This window comes from Sceloporus undulatus, chromosome 4, assembly GCF_019175285.1.
Source record: "Sceloporus undulatus isolate JIND9_A2432 ecotype Alabama chromosome 4, SceUnd_v1.1, whole genome shotgun sequence".
NCBI classification, from domain to species: Eukaryota; Metazoa; Chordata; class Lepidosauria; order Squamata; family Phrynosomatidae; genus Sceloporus; species Sceloporus undulatus.
Window position 1 is genome coordinate 208,570,941 of NC_056525.1, and position 21,411 is coordinate 208,592,351.

Consider the following 21,411-nt stretch of genomic DNA (forward strand, 5'->3'; position numbering starts at 1 on the left):
GGTGGAATTTCATATAATCTCACCATGGAAAGGCAAATGAAATTTTACTATCATCATCTGAAATGTCTCTGTGTTTTAAAATGTTGTGGCTTTGTAGTGCTCAAATACCTTTTCTAGCAGTAGAAAATAAAATGAAATATAGTTACACTAAAGCTAATTCAGGAAAATGATATTTAGTTAAAATATAAGGGATAACTTCCCACAGTAGAATATTCTTACCATTTCTGCAGTCTATCTACTACAACTTTACACAAGGCCACTGAATTAAAATATTTGAGTATGTCTTGCAGTAGTGAATGGATATTCTACTTTATACTCTAGAAATGAGGAGTAAGTAATGTTTGTGTATGTAATCTTATAAAGCAATCTATTTACTCACATAGGCTTTCTTTCACTCATTGACTTCCTAAAGGTATTAATGAAATTGAAACTGTATGTAAAAAGCATATGATCTGTGTAATGCAAAGCATGAACATCATGCAAAATAAGACACAAGTGTTTTCTGCTTATAATCGACAGTATATGTAATCCTCTCCAACTAAAACATTCACTGAATACATACGAAACACTGGTATTATTTATATATAGAGAAAATATCTTTACACATTAGTAACCAATTCATTTTTATTAGAGCAAATACAGTTATGAAAACTGTACATTATCTATTTTGGGTTCCAGAATTATAAATAAAGAAGCTCATTACATAAAGAATTCATTCACAGCAAGAAATTTTAAATAGACAAAGTGACATATCATTAAATACATTGGCAGACTTATGAGCTGTCCAAAATGTAGTGTACAGTATACAACCAACTATAAATAGCCTTTTATGTAAAATACAGCTGTGTACATTTTAGAAAAATACCAACAATTCTTGATTGAAGCCTTGTTTTTAAAAAAGCTTATAAATCATACATATTTATATTATAAAGGGAACTATAACATGCTTAAGTTTATAAACATTTTCAAAAACCATATTCTTTAGATTTTTAAATGCACATGTAATAATATTTAAATGTCAGTTACAAAATTAGTTTAATCAATAACTTTATTGGGCTACACTGCAAAAGTGTGTTTGTATAGGTCTTTGTTGTTCGTTATAGTTTAAAAACCTGATTCTCATTTTCATTTTTTAAATGTGGAGATAAAAAATGTCTTGCTTCCTTAATATAAGTTGTTAAATTTTCATTTGCTGCCCCTCTGCTTTCTTCTCAATTCCACACTGGACAAAACACAGGATTCTCAACCCACTTCTGCAAAAAATGCCACCTTGTTACTGCCCTGCACTGAGCTGCTCCAGGCTACAAGAAATATTTCCTATCCATTTCCATTTCCTTGACTTCCTCTTACAGTAGCTAACATAGTTATGAGAAACCCTTGCCATTAAATCATGCAAAATAATAATAATAATAATAATAATAATAATAATAATAATAATATAATTTACAAACAGGATTAAACCCCTGAAAAATGTCCTTTTCTAAGAGATAAAAATAAAAACAAACCCCAAGCCCTTTATTTTTTATTTCTAATTAAAATGCTGACTTTCAAAATGACCACACCATGAACAATTTCCCTATAAGTGAAAAAGCATGCTTTTGAGTAAAATGGAATACAATAAACTACAGTAGCAAGGGGGAAAACATGGATCACATCATTCGAACACAGGACTGTAAATCTAGTTAAGACAAAGAATCCAAATGAAAGTTTTGAGGCTTACGTTTTAACTGGCTGAGGTAAGATTACAGACTCATTTTAACAACATTAAAGGCATCAAACTGATAATCAGTCATTGTTAACAGACTTAAATGCTTTACCTGAATGTATTCAACATGAAGCTTGACCTTTAAAAATCATTAATCATTGCACATTTAATTAACACCTTCCATTGTGCAAGCAGGCAAGACTTTAAATGCCAGGAAAAAAATTGCAATAATAAGATAAGCACTCAGTGCATTAACATTTCCCAAAATATTCTACCTTGCTCATCCACAATGCTGATAGAGGCCAATGAATCTCGCAGATATTAAAATAAATCTGCTTGCCACTTTCACAAGGAAGAGATAAACAATGGCTTAAACATTTTGCATATTGCCCATGTAACCCTTAAAAGGAAGATAACTTTCTTGGCTTAGGTTAAAAAAAAGTGTGAAGAAATTGATCCTTCCAAGAAATTATTTATACCGCACATATGCTACAGGCCTGAATTTTGCTTCAATGCAGGTTGAAAACAAATAAAGTTTTCCAGGTCTACATTAATATATTATGGCTGCACATGAGTTTTAAATAAATAGTAAATGATCAGAATCATGCATAACCAATGAAACACAATCTCCCAGAAAATGGCAAGGAGATTTTAAAAGCAGCAGGTAATGGAATAAGACTGGTGAGTGATGCTGCTAACTATTTCTTCTAATGAGATAGGAGTGAATACTGGAATCGCTTCCACAGCAACAGAATCCTCTGACCACATTCCTCTGGCAGTCACTTTCCCATCTCCCCCACCAAAAACATCAAACAGCAAAATAGTAAGGCAGCTGTTAGCTTCCATCAACAAAAGTGCAGCTCCGTACATTTCCAGTTTAGTCACACTCTCTGCTGGAACAGATGGAGTAACCAACACACTTTACTTGTTGGGCTGCTTCAGTAAGCTTGTGTGTGGGTGCATATTTTTTCCCCCAAGATGGCTGTTCGCTTCAGCTTCAGAGGGCCCCAAAGCCTCTGGCTGAGTTTTCCAAGATTCATCTCTCTTGTGTCCCATCCTAATTCCATGCCTCCTTCCCTGCGTCTGAACATGACTCGTGCCATTTAAAAGGCTGATGACACAACTGCCGAGAATTGTGGGCTTACGCCACTAGTTGTCATGACTTCACTGAAGGATCAAAACAGTTATATCATTAAGTAACTATGTTGAATCACATTCAGGCATAGCTAAAATCAAATTGATGGAACATTCAAGTTTGCAAATAATACAGTGTTGTTGTTTTAAACAGTAAAGATTAAAACTGAGATCGGGAATGGGCACGATTTTAATGTGAAACACAAAGACCATGCTTACCTTTCCTAATTCCAATCAAGTTAGAAAATGGACAAAAAGAATGGCTAAACCAATATTCAACAGCATTACCAGTACAATCATGATTGCATTAGGACCCTGTAAATGAAATAAAATGGGATTTGATTATGTTCACAAAAATTAAGATAATGAATAAACCGACTGCAAACTTTTAATGTTAGCCTGCTTCCAAATTATGTCATGATTGCTAAAACAAAATTGGACCTTTCCCTCTCTGATGATTTTATTGCACTTATGAAGGACTGATCATGCTGAAATAATGACTTTGCTCCTGATTAAAATGCCAGTTTCTTTTATTTCTTTAAACATCAAACTAAGCACAATCTTCTGAAACAGAATGAGGGAAATAAATTGGATTGTGCTGTTTTTCCAGAATCTAGATAGGCAACACACTCCATTGTAAAAAAAGTCTAATGCTTTTAAAAAAATCTTAGCATGTTCTTCTTATAACCTATGTACTGTTTAAAAGAAGGCAGAAGGCTGCTTAGCATCCAGCCCATTTATTTTCTCTACAAACATTATAAGAACAATGCATTTTGGAGGAGGATTTTGATCTTTTAGTGGCAAGAGGAATGAAAACAGAACATTCCCTGACAAACACTAGTACAGTACAAAAGCAAACAAAACTAGAAATGCATTTTATATGCTGAAACCTTAGTTCCTGCAAAATGTTAGCTAAGGTTCCATTCAGGCAGGCCAAAATAAAGCTGCTTCGGGTCACTTTGGAGATGTGCCATTTAAATGATGCATGCGTCCTAAGAGTCCGGATGCCATGCTCCAGTTCTTAGGACTGGAGCATGGCTTTGGTGTGGTGTCCGGACTCTTAGGATGCATGCATCCTTTAACCAGCATATCTCCAAAGTGACCCAAAGCAGCTTTATTTTGGCCTGTCTGTACGGGGCCTATACTTCTCTTTCTTCTCATCAGACTACCTCCCTCCCCACTGCTTCAGTGAGACAGTACTGGCCAAGAAACATGTGCACAAATTGTAGAAAAGCAGAAGCAAATCTGAATATTCACCTTTGCCTGAAATACATTTGTTTAAACACCTTTTTATTGAGTGAATTCCCTGTGAATAGACTCTGAACAGCACTGTATTTGCAGGCTAGAGGCTGGATCATAAACAGGGTATAAAACATACAGCAGTCTTTCTTCTTGGTTTTAAAATACAACTGGGAGAATATAGATTTTGTTTAAAAGAAAACAGAAGGGGATCAGTATACTTGAACATGTACAATCTCAGGAACACTGGTTAGCTACCAACCTACTGTCTGGAATGTAAAGATGGACTATCCCTCACTAGAAGGAAGCCTTTAGTTGTTCTAACCCGGGGTAAGAATCATGTTGCCCTCCAAATGTTGCTGGACTGAAGTTTCAGCAGTATCCTAGTCAGCACAGTTGACAGGGACAAAGCTGCAGTTCAACAACTAGAGGGGTACATGAGTCACATTCCTGGTTTAGCCAACAGCAATTTGAAATATTAGGACAGACTACTCATGGATATGTTCAGATGAATATTTTTCAATATTGCAGACTTCTTTTTTTTAACCCCTGCTTACATATAAACCATGTAAAGTCAATAAATACACTTACCACATCTTCAGTTCTGCAAATGGACAGACACATAAAAGTTATCTGGATTCCTCTCAAGAGGAAGGATGATCTTATGATGCAGATGAAAGATCTAAGCTTATGACTAGAATTCCTTCACAAGTTCTTATCTATATACAGAACTGGCTTCAGTTCCTCCTTCCCTTAAAAGGACTAGAATGTTACAAACATCATTTAGAAATACCTGAGAAAGAACTCAGAGAAATAACCTGTAATATTCTCTGAATGGAAGTCAACAGGGTTTTCTACTGATGGAATTAGAAAGAGAGGTATTTCTTCTCCTGATGTGTACTCTGAAAACCTACCCTGAATGGCTGAAAAACTATGGGGCAGATTTTGGGAAAGCACACAGGATTGGGAAAAAGGTGCCTGGTGTGAAATGTTCTTATATCAGAGTTGTTTGTTCTGGAAGGTGGTTGGTGTTAGTACAGAAAGTCTCCGTAACGGCATCAAAAGGACTTGATGAAGAGTATTACATGTTGTCACTGTAGTGAGACAAAGTAAATCCAAGAAAACTATTTATGCAGTTTTTGCATGAGCTCTGTAATCTGTACTCCAGACCCAATGGCAGTCTCTGACTCACTGTATACACCAACTGTAAGCTATTTGTAAAGCTTTATAGCACAATATGATTCCAGTCCTCTTTGGTGGTATCATGGATTTAGGTTTACACGGTAAACAGAATTAAAAAGATAATTTGCTGTCTTATGAATCAGACACATTAGGTAGAAACATAAATGGAGAATTTCAAAGAACAGAAATCATGTAGTAGGATATGGATTGGGATAATTCAAGAAATACCCAAAGCTGGACTACAACCTTAAGAATCTCTGAGTGACCAAGGTGGCTAGGAAATTCTAGGAGTTTTAAGGGAAAAAGGAGATCCCCCCCCCCGCATTTTTTTCCAGTCACGTGGATTGTGACCAATAAATTGCAGAGTATTAGGCCCTATCATGGAACTTAAAATGAGACTCCAATTTTGGGTTTCAAAACATTAATAGTGTGACTCCAAAATGCTTTAGGGTGAAGCAACACAAATAAGTACGCTGCAATGGCTTAAAATAGAAAAAGGCAAAATTAGTCTCTGCTATCCATGACTGACTTGAACAGGTGTTATAAAGAAGCTGTAACAGAAAAGCATTATGCATGCTCGGAATTATCCTTATATAACAGTAAGATTAGGGCATACAAAAGAGAAAGAGATAATATGAGGGAGTACTCAAATGAAACACCACATTATTTAATTGCTGTGCAATAGTTTGTTATTTTTGGCTATTAGAGAATTATATTTTATAAGAGGGTCAATTAAACTGTGGCTCAGTAACGCTGATTTTGCATTTAAAAACCTCCTTATTCATGAAACACAGGCCCAACACAGACTGCCAGAATGCGGTGATCTGGAGCCAATGTTAGGGCTCGGGAATGCAGAGCATCTGCACGCTCCCGAGCCCTACCACACACCACTGGTGCCATCATGGCACGGCCCCATCTACATGGGGGACACCATGATGACGCAGGTGCAGCGCAGTGTCCAAACACCACCGCGCCGTGAGTCATCGGTGCACGTGACTGTACCAATGGCAAAACAGTGGCACCTGGCACACAGACTAAAAAGAACCCGTGCTTTTTTTTTTACCCCGCTCGCATATTTTTTATCCCTAACGGAGGCTGCGCTGTTTGGGTGGTGCAGCCTCCTTGCAACATAAAAACAGGCAGCTACAGACCAGGGACGTAGCCAAGGGGGGGGTTCTTGGGGTCCAGACCCCCCCTTCCATTAGAAAAATGAATGGTGTGTGCTGCTGCACCGCTGCACCCAAGCCCCATTATAATGGTGGCACTTAGTCTGGACCCCCCCTTCCTAAAATCCTAGCTACGTCCCTGTACAGACTGCCTTTTTGGGGCGGTCTGTCGAGCCCACAATAAAGGGGAGACCTGTTGCTAACTTAGGACAAGTCTAACTTGGGACAAGTCTAGGATAGTTCTTGAGACAAGACAGTTCCTGATATCCCAAGTGCACTGACATTTTACATATGGGATTTGAATTCACATCATTGTAAATGAGTTTTTGTATGTGTCAAAATTTATGTAACCTTAATAAATAGTAATTAACCAATATTTTGTCACAAAAGAAAAAAAACAACTTTAAAAACTCAATGAACATAATTCAAAACATCTTCTGGCACTTCTGTCTAATCTGCCAAACCTCATTAGATTACATCTCCAATAGCTCTGCAGTTCTCATTACTGTGGAATGGCACACTGGATGTTCTCCTTTTCTGAAAAGGCTGAGAGAAGAGGTTGAATGAAGAAAATAATCTCCCACCCCCAGCTGAAACAGTGCTGAAGATGAGTGGGAAATCTGCAAGCAATAATTTATGAACACTCTCTTGTCAAACTAGATTCTGAGGGCACAAATTTATTTGAAAGGACTTTTTCTGTTCAAAATAATTTAACTGTATGTTGCAAAGGAGATAATTTCACAATACCCTAAAAAAGGAAAGATTTTGCCTTGCTTAGTTAAAAAACTCCAAAATGAGAGGAATTATAATATCTCTATAGATAAGTGGTGGCTCAAGTGGTTGAGATGCTGACTCTGTTGATTACAAGATTGGCAGGCTGGCAGTTCGAGGCCCCATTGACACGTGATGGGGTGAGCTCCCATCACTAGTCCCAGCTTCTGCCAACCTAGCAGTTTTGAAAGCATGTGTTGCCTTTGCTGATCCTATTAACCTGTTCAGAGTAGCAGTACACAAAATGTGCACCACCTTGTCTTTCACCTGGCTTGAGGGTGATGGGTATGCCTATCTGGAAATGTCTGGAATATTAATTGTGAGAACAAATAGTATCCAATATAGCACTATTTCTTCTTCATATTTGGTCATGGGCCAAATTATCTTGGTTATGATGTATAGTTAAAAACTCAGAATCATTTTTGTGGCTGATTGGACAAAGTCTATCAGATTTTTTGAGGCTGCTGATTTTAGTTCAACCAGGTTTCATGTTTGGTCACACTATTATCTCTGTTTTTTGTTCAACTAGATTTCAAGTTTGGTCAAATTAATTTTTTGTGGGTTTTTCAGGCTATGTGGCTATGTTCTGGAAGAATTTATTCCTGAAGATGCCAGCCACAGATGCAGGCGAAATGTCAGAAATATGTTTTTCCAGAACACAGCCGCATAGCCCGAAAAACCCACAAAAAACTATGGATGCCAGTCGTGAAAGCCTTCAACTTCATTTTTGATCAAATTGCATCTCTCTGCTCTGACAGAATTATACCAAATGCCCAACTGATGAATCTTCTCAAGATATATGACAAATAATATGTTACATAGAAATTTATAGAACACAACAGCCCTGTTCATAAACAGAATCTGTAGAGGGGTCATGGGGCTGCATTTGCTGACTCTGCCCTACTACCCCAATTTTCCTGAATTGTCTAGGAAGGTCTTGAAGGAAATTGCAACTATATCCATCTGAATGTATTTATCCTTCACCTTTTGATTGGAAATGCTGTGTGATTCGAATTCTTAATTGTGAGAAGGAGTACAAATGCATTCAGCTGAACATGGCTACAAAGTTCATCCAGACTTCATGCTCAATGCTGGAAGAGAGAAAATGAAAACACACAAACATATAGCTTCTTTAAAGAAAACTATTAATAAAACCTGATTAGGTTGGAAAGGGATCTTGTAGCACCTTTGAGACTAACTGTGGGAAAAAACTTTTAAGCATAAGCTTTTATAGACGTGGTCTACATCAGATGCAACCAAGTCCAAATGTACAAAAGCTTAGGTTACAACTTATTTTGCAGTTAGTCTCAAAGATGCTATAAGATCCCTTTAAATTCTGATATTCCAAACTAACATGGCTATGTCTCTGAATTCTACATGAATAAGGTTGATACCTATATTATTATGTTGCTCTAGAACCAGTTCTGAACTGCCAGTGTGACAGAACTTCTCTTTCTTACTGCAGCTTCCTGTTCTACCAGAAAACAGCTTCAGATAATTTCCCAGCTCTTCAAAGGCAGATTTTATAATAATAGATTTTGTGAGTCACAAGTGGCTGCAGCAGGGAGGCTTATAGTTCTACTGATGGAAGCATGTATCAGCAAACCCCTTTGGATTTGCAGACCAACAGTTAATCCCACTGAGTTTATTTTTCTTTATTAGTGCATGTTAAAAGAAATGGAGCATTTCCTTGGTTTGATTTTTGTTTTGTTTTGCACAACATGCGTTCATACCTACCAAATACTTTACAAGTAAATTTCAGATAGATTAATCAGCTCTAAGCATCATGAGCTTTAAATGTGAAGAAACTATTAATTTATACGTGGAACCCTTCTATGGCATAAATCTTCTCTTAGGTACTTCTTAAAGCATTCTATGTGGGATTCCCTAGAATGCGAGGTGCATTTTCCTGCAACTATATAAGGCTTGTATTAAGATTTTGTTCATACATAATTGCAACATCTGTCTTAAAGAACAGAGGGTCAAAAAGAGGGCTTATTTGGTTTAAATTGTTTGTCATATTTGTAGCTTAAGGGCTTTATCAAGTAAGAAACAGCACAGATGCAACTACTGAAAATATAAAATACATGAGTAAACATTACCAGATGTATGAGGAACTCTTCTGGCCATTAAGAGGGTGGCTCACCTAAACCAATAAGCCAAATCTTACCCTGTTAAAAGAATAAGCTCAGGCATGACCTTTTAATCCACAGTACCTACCGAATTAACTTCTCTTTCCAGTGAATAGAAGTTGTTATTGGTGGGATTCTTTGGTGCAGCAGATGCAGGGATCTTTAACAATTCTTTGGCATCTAACTGAATCCCAGCTCCGGCTGGGCTTGACTTCTGAGCTGATGCTACCGGTGCAAGTGCTGAAGATGCTGGATTGGTATGGTCCTCGTCTTCCTCAAGCTCGTATGGATACAATGTCGGGTTCATCTTCACATAGTAGCCGTGGTAATGACCATGTAACTCCCCATTCCCTTTGTTGCTAGGATTGTTGCCGGGTGACAACTTTGACTGTGGCTTTGCTGTCATCTCTTCCTTCATGGGTGCTTTTGAATAAAGAGGTTTGTTGACCACTGGTATTATGCTTTCACTGGTTAAATTCTTTTTTTCTTGAACAAGTCTGATCTCTGCAATGGAGTTTTGCTTTTTGCCTAGTTTTGCAGGTGAAGACTCAGCAGAAGGGAGTGGGCTGTGCTTTGGGCTCTCTTCTGGGGTTCCAGGCGGTGTAGTGCCTTTTCGATAAAAATGAGGAGATTCTTTTGGGGTAGGTGGTTTTTCCTGAGCTTTTTCTTCAGGGTTTTCTTTAACATCCATACCTTCTTGAAATCGTTGTTTGATATAATCAGGGCCTAAATTTTTTAATAAAAGCAAAGAGAAGAAAGTCAGTTTCCTTTCTCACTGAACATTCATGTCATTTTTACTCTGTGTTTTGAGGTTAAAGGATGTTTTTCTATTGGATTACACACTTCTACAATTCCACCCCCCCTTAATATTTAGCAAACAGATAATCTATTCAGCAAACAGATAAAAATCATAAGGATAATTTCAGTAACCTAACAGCTTCCTTCCATGAGCAGAACTTGCAGGATGCAATTCCCCATTTCAATTTCAAACCTCCCACACAACCCAAATCTACTCCAGAGTTATTTTGGGGCAACACAGAGGGCTATGGGTGCAGGCAAGGAGAAGAAAATTCAGCCACAGTGGAAGACAGTTTAAGTGGATAATAAGCCTTGATTATCACTATAGGCTTTATTGGTATGCCCTTTCCCCTAAAACCTAGCAAAAGCTTTACTAATATTCACCAACACTTAATCTAAAAGCCACTCTTTCCCTATGCTGTGATTTCTGTCATTACAAAAGAAAAACATACATGTATTTTGAAGTTACATTTCTGAGAAAGACTTGTGAGGAACTAGGGAGTCTACTTGAGTTTCCACCTATAAATGTGACATGAAAACCAATTCTGATATAATACTTCCACATGTGTATCACTGTGTTGGCATTTCAAAAAGTAAACCCAAGTACACCATGATATCATGATACAAATCTCAAGAGAATATCGGCAAGAAGAGGGTAATACTGAAACAGAATTATTACAGGTTGTATCTCTACTGCTTTTAAATGGTTGAATTTTCCCCATTGGAAACAATTGTTATAGTAATCTGATCATGACAACGCAAGTTGCAGGACTGAGTTTTCCAGAAGCATTTCCCAAAATAAAATATAGTTTCTGCCATTACTATTTTTGAAGCCTCTACAGCTTTTTAAGTACTGCACTGCCCAGCACCCAATACAGTGCAAATAGACATATGCAAAGAAGGGACTATCACCTTGCTTCTCCATGACGTTCTGCCTTTGCATACACAGCCTAAAATAGCATTAGCACTTTTGCAGCTGTATCACATTTCAAATACACGGACTAAGCCTGCAGTGCTTGGCAGTTCACTTCAATGGGTGTAGGATCACGTCTCTCATCTAATTTGCTGACTCCTCTCACCTCTAAGTTTGTTTCACAGCATTACTTTCGATCATGTTTCTTCCTTCCATTTGATTATAATTTCTTTCTATTTTGTAAGTTTGCTGAGAAGCCAGTCTGTGCACTGCTCTCTTATTTCCAGCTATAAATCTACTTATAATGAAATCCAGCCTTTAACGTGCAAGTATTCTTGAGTCACCAGGAATATTAAAAAGGAGTTCTTTCAAGAGTCAGCTGTGACTTTGGGGGTGGGGGTGGGGGATCCATGTTCAGTAATAATTGATGAAAAGCACAATTTCATTTCATTTTCAATCCAATCTTATGCTAAGTATTTCTGCCAATAGTTTTTTAATGAGAAAAGTTGTACTTGGTTTAAAACATTACAGTACTTCCTATATATTTTCCGGTCTGATTCCTCCAATATTTATGACACTCTCATCATAAACTATCTGTATACTTTTAATAAAGAGCCAGTGTGGTGCAATAATTTGAGTGTTGGACTACGACCCTGGAGACGAGGGTTCAATTCCCAGCTTGGCCATGGAACCCACTTGGTGACATTGGGCAAGTCACATGCTCTCAGACTCAGGGGAAGGCAATGGCAACCCCCCTCTGAACAAATCTTGTCAAAAAACCCTTTGAAAATGCCTTAGGGTCATCATACGTTGGAAACAACTTGATGGCACACAACACAATACATACACACTTTTAGAAGAGAGCCAGTGTGGTGCAGTGTGTTGGAATGTTATGAAGTTGGAGCATGTTCAGAGGAGGACAACCAACATGGTGAAAAGTCTGGAAACCATGTCTTATGAGGAGTGACTCAGAACTGGATGCGGGATTCTATGTGAGGCCTGACTACAGCAGAAAAGTGTGGTACTATTACTTTCCTTGATCTAGACACTATACTTCTATTGATGCAGTCTAAAATTGCATTGGCTTTTTTAGCTGCTGCATCACACTGTTGACTCATGTTCAACTTCTGGGCTAGGACAGCTAGATCCCTTTCACATATGTCAAGCCAGGTGTCCCTCATCCTATATCATTTCATAAATATACCAATATAAGAGCAGGTTAAAAAGAACAGTGTAAGATTATACCACTGATCTGAAAACTTAGGCAAAATAACAAGCTCTTCACTTTGTAAGGAAAAAAAGTTAATGTTGGCAGTGCTAGATCAATGTGATACATTTATTTAAGTCTGAAGACTGAATTCAACCTCAAAGATGCCCTTAGCGTGGGTGGGGCCAAAACTAAAGTGTGAGATCAAAAATACCTGTCAGTTTTAACTTAAACATCTTCCTCCAGTAACTTAGCTTTGGGAAAAAACATTTCATTATGTCAGAATGTGGAAAAAAAATATAAAAGCTGAGAAACCATCAAATGATGGTGTCATGGGGAAGAAGGTACACTGTATGACCATCTGACAAACCCGAGAAGGCTAGATTTAATCCCAGGGTTTGAGGTTCCCCACACTGTGCTAGATGAAGTTCTTGGAGGCAGAATTTCCATAAATGGGATGCCAACAGTTGAGAAGACCATTTATCTAGTCATTATCCACCTCAACTCAGATATAAAAGGGGCCTGGAGGAGTGGCTCAAAGATCACTGCACAAACAGACTGATGTGGAAGCAGACTGTCCTTCAGATTCATTCATGCAAAAATAAGCTGCTGCTTTTTGAACTGTGGCTTGGGAGAGTGTGGACCAGAAAAATATGATCCCAATGACTTCTTGCATTTTGGATTGTAGCTACATACTACATACTACAAGACATACTACACTGTTTTGTAAGGAGCAAACACTTATCTGTTTTAAGTTCATCAATGAAAATCTAATGGTCTACTACACTTGTCCATGGGAAAAGGTTGTTTTGATGTTCACTGTTTTAATGGAACATCACCTCAGATATGCTTGAACTGCATTAGTAGAATGCAAAGGCTTAAATTGCTTAGTTTTTGCATTAGTACCAGATTGAAGACATATCTACGTAATTGCCAACAAATTAAAGTTATATCTATATAACTGCCTGTGATCTTGGTTTTTCATTGTAGTTAAAGATGAATCCGTACAGGTAGGAAATATTCCAGGTAAAAGCATATACTTTATTTCTAGAAACAATAGCATGTGACAATAAAGAAAAGGCTGTTTATGTAGACTGAAGTCCTATACTGATCTCTTTCTACTGTGCAGGTTTAGCAGGTACTGACACCCTTTCTGGAAGGGTAGAGCCTGGCGATGGTATGCACAGACTCATTGGATCAGATCAGCAAGCATCATATGGAATACTCTAACTGAAGCATTTTGTTGTGCCCTATTGTTACTGAATACTACTCTTCATGTTTAAAAACCCAGGCTATTCAGTTGTAGTTTTTTGTTTAACTTGTAGGTGTATGTTTGTTTCCCCCCTCAAATATGTATATTAACAAATAAAAAGCCAGGTTTCCTATGAAACACTGAAGAAGAGACAATGGAAGTCTCCTCACAGACAAAATTGCTGTTGGCTGCTGTGTTTATTGCTGTAGCTCTCATTAACTCCCCTCCCCACAACAACACCAGATAATATTTCTGTTGTTGAACATTCAGTGGCAAATCCCAGTACAAGCTGTAATATTTTATTTTCACCCATACAGTGGTTTTTTAAAAAAAAATTCCAGGATACAGTGCAGCAACCACCTACCCCCTGCCCTGATTCATATGGTTCAATATTTTTATCAGCTTCCTCAGCCATTCTTCTAGTTTACACTAGAGTATGATTTTTGGATCACTGTTCCTTTAAAAAAAGGAAAGCACATCCATCCAGACTTCCAGAGCCAACAGCGAGCACTGAAAAGATCACTGAAAAAGCACCAAAGAGATCTATTTATTGTCCAGTTCACTCTGAGTTCTGAATTATAATTGGCCACTGTCTACCACATCAAACAGCTTCCTTCAAAACTCCCCCTCCCCAATAATATTTGCCATGAGATCTCTTGCTGCTTTGGATTAATGTGGAACAGCTCTATATTGGAATATTGAGTTGTACTGTTTTAATTTTATGAGCCACATTTGATATTATCCATGGAAAAGTAGAATATAAATCGTCTAAATAAATTAAATTATAATATATGCTCATACCACACTGGCACACCTTCTTCCACTTTACCAAGCATTATTGCCTTTTCTAGAGAGTCAGCTGTTCTTATATTATGCCCAAAGTCTACCCTAGTTAGGAATAATACTTGGATTTAGGCCATTACTAGAATAAGCAGAAGAAATACTAGAGTTTATATATCAGAAAAAGATTTTTCATATGCTTTCACAGCATGAGACTGAGAACTGAATGACAGAAGTAAACAGCCATTGATTCAGAAGTGTGACCATGAGTTCAACACTGGCAAAAAGACAGCCAACAAACTCTGTCAATGAACTGCCAATATTCCATCATGGCAAAAAGATAAAACAATAGAGCAACAACAATAACAAAACTATGGTGGAAAAACTGAACAGCTTCAATTACTTGCAATGGTTTATATTATAATGTGAAATCTGAAGCATCCCCAGACCCTTCCCAACCTAGGAATCACTGTAGTCACAATTTACATAATGCCTTTTCTCTTCTCATTAATCAGCTTGTAAAATAAGTATAACAAATGAAGGAAATAAAAGAGCAAACACGGAGTAGTGATTTGATGCTGGACTATGACTATAAGAGACCAGTGTTCAAATCCCTGCTTGACCATAGAGGTCCACTGGGTGATTTTAGGCAAGTCACACTCCCTCAGCCTCAGAAAAAGGTAATAGAAAATGGTCTCTGAATGAATCTTACCAAGAAAACCCAATGATAGTAGTTCTCCTTAGAGACACCATATGTTGGGCATAACTGTAAGACACATAAGAATAACAATTCTAGAGAAACAAATATTATTCTCACAATTTATCAATTCAAGGTAGACCATTTTGCAAACCCCAGGCTTCAGCAGAATTGCTGCTGACAGATCACTTTTAAAAATCAACTGTCATCTAGTGACTGTGCAAACTTCAAGTGCTGTAATTCTGCAACTCTGCTGTTTCTTCACTGGACAGTGGCTTAACAAACATGAACGACTTCCTGCCATAACTACCTTTTAGTCATACCAGAAAGAATATAAAAGCTTATAAATGAACAGTTAATTGAAGAGGGTGTTTAACAAGAACAGCTGGTCTCCTGAAAGTGAGTCAGATCCATATGGCAAAAATACTGACAGAATGCAAAACCTATGTACTGTGTACACAGTACTATGTACTAATCCTGTTCCTCCAGATAAACACCAGGAACACATTCACAGAAGCTCAGGGAGATTCTGAATGTCAGGAAAAATAAAATTTAACCAAAATATTCTTGGTGGCACCTTAAAAACTACCAGTGCTATTCAAAGGGTGGCAATGGGGCAGGTGGGGAGGGAGAACAAAATGGTAGTCAGGGCAGAACAGAAAAGAGTTGGCCCAACACTCCCAGCAAAAAATGGAAAAGGCAGTTCATATACCTGTACCAGGGTCAGGCTGGGATAAATAAATGGGCTGATCCAAGTTATTTTGGAGAAATAGAGGGCCTTTGAATCTGTTGGATTCAAAGCTGCCTCCGTGCCACCTGTGGAGCAGCCTGTTTTGGAAGCCTTATGCTGGCTTGTTGTTGTTGTCCACTACCATCAGGTCAACTTTGATTTAGGCTAACCCTATGAATTAGAGACCTTCTTGTCATCAACAGTCCTGCTCTCATGGTGTGGGCAGGTCTTACAGACCCAGAGCCATGGATTCCTTGATTGACTTTTCCCGTCTTTTCTACCTTACCATCTTTTCCCACTGCCTTCTACCTTACCAGGTGTTATTGTCTTTTCTAGCAAGTCATGTCTCCTCATAATATGCCCAAAGTACAACAGTCTCTGTTTAGTCATCTTGGCTTCTAGGAAGAGTTCTGGCTTAATATGCTCTAGGATCCATTCATTTATCTTTTTAGCAGCCCATGGTATCCAGAGAATTCTTCTACAGAACCACATTTCAAGTGAGTTGATTTTCTTCCTGTCAGTTTTCTTCACTGTCCAGCTTCCACAACCATCCATAGAAAAGGGAAATATGATGATATGGACAATCTTAACTTTAGTATGCAATTATATACTTTTACAGTTCAGGATCTTTAGTTCTTTCATATCTTCCCCTGAAAGTCATAGTCTTCTTCTGATTTTTTGACTGCAGCTTCCATTCTGATTAATGACAGAGACAAACTATGGAAAATATTGAAGTATTTCAATGCCTGCATTGTCTACTTTAAAGTTATGTAAATAATCTCTGGTCATTATTTTTTAACGTTCAACTGTAAATCTGCTCTTGAACTTTTTTCCTTGACTTTCTTCTGTTATTGTTCCAGGTATTTGCTATTTTCTGACAGTAGTATGGTGTCACCTGCATATTTTACATTGCTGATGTTCCTTTTTCCAATTTTCATGCCTCCTACCCCTGAATCTAATACTGATGCATGTATCATATGTTTAGCATACAAGTTAAACAAATATTGCATGCAGCTGCAGCAGTGTGTGCCACCATTAAAAAGTATGGGACTTGTGGTTTTTGGCATCCATGGTGTGGTCCAAAAAGGAACCTCTGGACACTAAGGATTAACTGTATATTTCTCCCAAGTGCGCAGAGTATAGCTTCTTATACACTTTATAAAATTGTTCATTCATCTTCATATGATTCTTCTTCAAATGAATCCATCATTCCTTCATCTCTTTAATATAGTTCTTCAGTGTATTGTTTCCATCATCTTTTTATTTCTAATTCTGTCATCTAATCTATTCCTCTACTGGTTGTGGATTTCTCAGGTCTTGTGGAAGAGGTCCCTTGTTCATTCTTTTTTATTGTCATCTTCTGTTTCCCTGCATTGATTATTATAGCTGTTCTCCTTGTTCCTGTACACAAGTCACTGAACAGTCACATCCAGGGTTCTTACTCTCACAGCAGAATAGCTATGCCCATAAAGATCTCTGTGGAGATACCGCTCTTTCCTATTGGAAAGTCAAGGAAAGCTCTGTTTAATCTAAACTCCCTCTAGCAAACTAGATTTGGGGATTAGTATTGCGATGTAGAAATTCTGTTTTTTGAAAGTTCATGCTATTACAAATCTGTTTGTCTTTTAATACAGTGTTAAAGACTTTTGTTGTCAGTGTACACTTGTTTTTTGCGGAAACACAGACTACTTCTCTGCAAAGTGGAAAACTGTCCTAATAAAAGTGAATATAAACACAATAAGCCTTTTCATACGGAGACACTGGAAGCAAGGTTTCAACTTTAATACAAACATGTATGACAACTTTAAACACAGATTTATAATAAAGACCATGTTTTAAAAAACCTTCTAGTATTAGTTCTAAGCAGAAGCCTCTAATTTCCCCTGTCCTTGGCTCATGGGCATTTAAACAGGCTTAATATTGGAAAAGGACAGGAAAATGCTGCCGAAGTACTCATTTTAATATTTGCATTATTGTGCTGAACATGTTTCTCAAAGAGGTAGCTTTTTGAAAAATAATCTCTGCATCCACAGCTTCATAATACAGCAAGGAGCAGTATCTTAAACATCTTCAGCATTTAACAAGAAAATAAACTTTAAAATTGTATATTTTAAAAAGACACACTATTTGTCATGGGGTGGGTGGGTGAAGTATAGACAGATTTTATAAATGTTACTATTAGTTATTAATTACTAATGTTACCAACTGCCATTTTTACAGGGTAATTATATAAACTCATGGCAATGGGTGTTGAAGGATGATAAACTGCCATATTTATTATCATTTTTATAGCAACTGAAATATACAGCAGATATTCTAATAGTCAAGTGTCTAACTAGCAAATAAAACTCTTTGTTTGCTCATTTCAGTTAGACATTTTAAAAAAGATATATACAATGGGTCCTTGGTATCCATGGGTTTTTGGCTCTCGGACCCCTCGTGGATACCAAAATTCATGGATGCTCAAATACCGTGAAATATAAAGGTGTAGTAAAATGGTATCCCTGATATAAAATGACAAAATTAAGGTTTGCTATTTAGAATTCATTTATTTTTAAAATATTTCAAGTCATGGATAATTGAATCCATGGATAAAGAATGTGTGGATAAGGAGAGATGACTGTACATATATTCATAATGAGTGTGTGTGTGTGTGTAAGGGCCTCATACAAAGTGTTAATTGTTACTTTTTTTTAAACACCCATTAAAAGTGAGACTACTGTACCTGCTTTTCACACTAAATAGTACTAGTTTTAAAAAGAGAGGGAAAAAAGAAAAGAAAAACAGGGTAAAATTCCATGTTCACACAATATTCTCTTTCAGGACAATCTGATACAACAAGAGGATGTTGCTTAGCTTCAATCAGAAGATATCAGGGCTAAGAGATGGCAATAGTAATATTCCCATGCTTCAAATTGTAGAGTGAGCTCCGATTTGTTTTTAGGCTCCAGAGAAATTCTGCTCATTGCAAATCCCCTGGGTTTCCCCTAGCCTGGAGCAACTATAAATGGTTTGATGTTTATTTGAGCAAGAGATTGGCTTCATTGTGATTTTGTGGCTGCAGGGCATTGTTTCTGATATCTAGATCTCACCTTCTTATTCTCCAGCTACTTAAAGTCTAAACCAATTCACACTGCAGTGATCCATAAATGGACCTACTGTTTCTTTGATCAGCTTGGGAATGTTAGTGTCAAAAACCAATGTGTTAATGTTATTTAAAGAAACTTGTTCGTTAATATTAAATAGTTTGGTGAATATTATAAAACTGAGTTATTACATTAATTGTTAGCAACACAATTTTTAAAATTAAATTCCTTTAACAATTTTCCTACCAATTATCACAAAATTATCCACCAATGTAACAAATTAAAGGACCATGGAAAGTTAATTGTAACTAAAAACTTTAATGATGTTGATATTACAATGATTAATGACTTTCAAATTCACTCTTATAACATATTACATGCTATATAACTAATTTTAACAAATTAATTCTGAGCTTTTGTGGAGAGGATAAGCTGTACTACACTCAACAAGCCCAAATTTTCATAATTGAAAAAGTTGAAAAGCTGTTAACAGATCTCCACTTTCTCTCCATTGTGTTTAACAAGGAGAGTGACAATAATTGACACATAATTACATTGATGTAAGAATAGCAGGCTCTGGAGTTGCTTTGCTACAGCCCAATTGGCTTTGGAAAGAGAAACTGACCACAGATAAGACCTCAGTGTGTCCCCCCTCCCCACCTTTGAAACAAATGCTCCAGGATTTTCTTTTTAAAAATACTGCCCCTTTCTGACATACCTTATTTTATTTTTTAAATTAAGAGTCTGAAAAAAATAGTACAATTACATGAATCCCATGATGGGAGAAAGGCAGAATATGAATTAAATTAATAAATATATCTATATGCTATATCAGAAATATTTTAGAAAGTGATCCTGATGGACCAATTCTAGAAAAGTAAATATATATTTCATACTGTGAAGGCTTTACCATGGGAATCTGACAGGATCATGTGTCTTCTCAAATATATATAGAGACCAATATATATTCAGGCAGCTGCTGTAGCATTATGAATAGCATCAAGATTCCACATGAATTGTGAACTCTCACTGCCCTTAGGCAAACCACTGTTGCTCAACCTCCATCTGCCTGATCCCTTGGGAATATGGAGAAGATACTGCTTGATAGTATGAGTAATCTGTGATGAAAATGATTCCAGGAAGCCACACATGTGGGCATCTTAAACTGCATTTGCCTACTGACTAACATAAATGATATGCACACATTTAGATAGTACAGTCTTTTCAGGACAGCACAACATATGTTGCTCAAGAGTTGGACCAGTGAGAGAAACTTAGATTAGGACCCAGGAGCCAACAGCATGGTGAAACCATGCATGACACTCACAATCCTCACAAGCAGGTATTCTACAGAGCACATGACTATTCTCCTTTATTGTAGCTTCTGAAATTTAAGTCAATCTTTGCTTTTAGGGGAAAGACAAAGAGAGCATGTTTTCACGCAGCATTTATTTAAACCATAAATAATGCTTTATTGTAGGTTCATGGATCAAATCTCTGATTCTGCACCCCCGGACTGTTAGTGGGTTTCATGTCAAGAAGAGGGCAAGACTACCTTGACTTAAAACTTGGGGCCACAGTTTATGCCACTGTAAGGAGTATGTTTCATCTTGTATTCTGTAACCATCAGCTCTACATGTTATCTTTCTGTAAACAGCCTGGACAGGAGCCTATTCTGGTAAAGCACTGACTGCAGTACATTACAATGAAATAAACACTGTATGGAAATTTAGTGCGACTACTCCCTATTTGGGCATTATTGACCCTGTGCAGGGAAACTTGGGAGTGAGATAGCACTTCACAGGCTCAATTCAGATGTCACATGTGCCAAAAGAAATCTTTCCCCTGCTTTCCATGGATATACGCAAGGACATGACCTTCCTGCAAGTAATAGTATGGATGAAGGCTTACACCTGAGCTGAAGTCCCATTTGCACAGGACTGCAAATTGGATGGAAGCCTTTGTACTTAATGCTGTCCCCACAAAGCCTCCCTTGCAATAGGAACTTGTGTCAAATGCAGCAGAGTTTATATCATCACACCTGAACAGGGTTTGTCTCAGTAGGCTGTGGTGTTATTCTAGCTGATTTTACTGAAAACCATTTGCTAAAAATGATACCCAGTCACAGTGGGTGTATACAATCTACAGCAAAGTAGTAGCAAATGATATACAAAAGATATATACAAAAGATCCTATTAAAAGGCAGCTACATTTACTTGTGCTTTTTCACCTAAATACTAAGTGTAAACACTGACATTAATGCAATAAGCACAGGTTTTCTTGCCTGCCACTACCACCAGAAGCCTCTACCTTACACTAATATGTAATTGTCAGTGACATATTTACATGGTGCCTAAATTCACAGGCTTTTAAGTGCACCCCTCCTGTAAAATCCTCAAAGATTATTAATGTTACCTGGTTGGTAGAAACCCGGGGAAAGTTCTCTAGCGACAGCTCTAGCGATGTCACACTCCTGACGAGCAGATTGAGCAGCCTGATCTGCAGCGTCGGCTTTAGCTCTTGCATGTGCAGTTCTGCAGAGGATGTAAAGAAAGTGTTATTAATATGCATACACTTTCTTCTTTTTGTGCTTCTGGAAAAGAAATTGCAGTGGTCTCT

General features: G+C 37.4%; 1 protein-coding gene across 2 annotated transcripts in view; it reads right to left on the reverse strand.

The window, feature by feature from the left end:
* Positions 1 to 610: 610 nt before the first annotated feature.
* JPH1 (junctophilin 1) overlaps positions 611 to 21,411 on the reverse strand; it is an 83,340-nt gene continuing 62,539 nt past the window's right edge. Inside the window, exons 3-6 of one of the 2 annotated variants that reach the window (XM_042465019.1) lie at positions 21,208 to 21,326; positions 9,418 to 10,055; positions 3,059 to 3,154; positions 611 to 1,253 (exon numbers count right to left, since the gene is read on the reverse strand). In XM_042465019.1, coding sequence (XP_042320953.1) covers positions 3,074 to 3,154; positions 9,418 to 10,055; positions 21,208 to 21,326 — 838 coding nt within the window. In that variant the 3' untranslated portion in view covers positions 611 to 1,253; positions 3,059 to 3,073. Of the gene's footprint in view, positions 2,873 to 3,058; positions 3,155 to 9,417; positions 10,056 to 21,207; positions 21,327 to 21,411 lie in introns of both variants that reach the window. The other variant, XM_042465018.1, reaches the window with a different exon arrangement.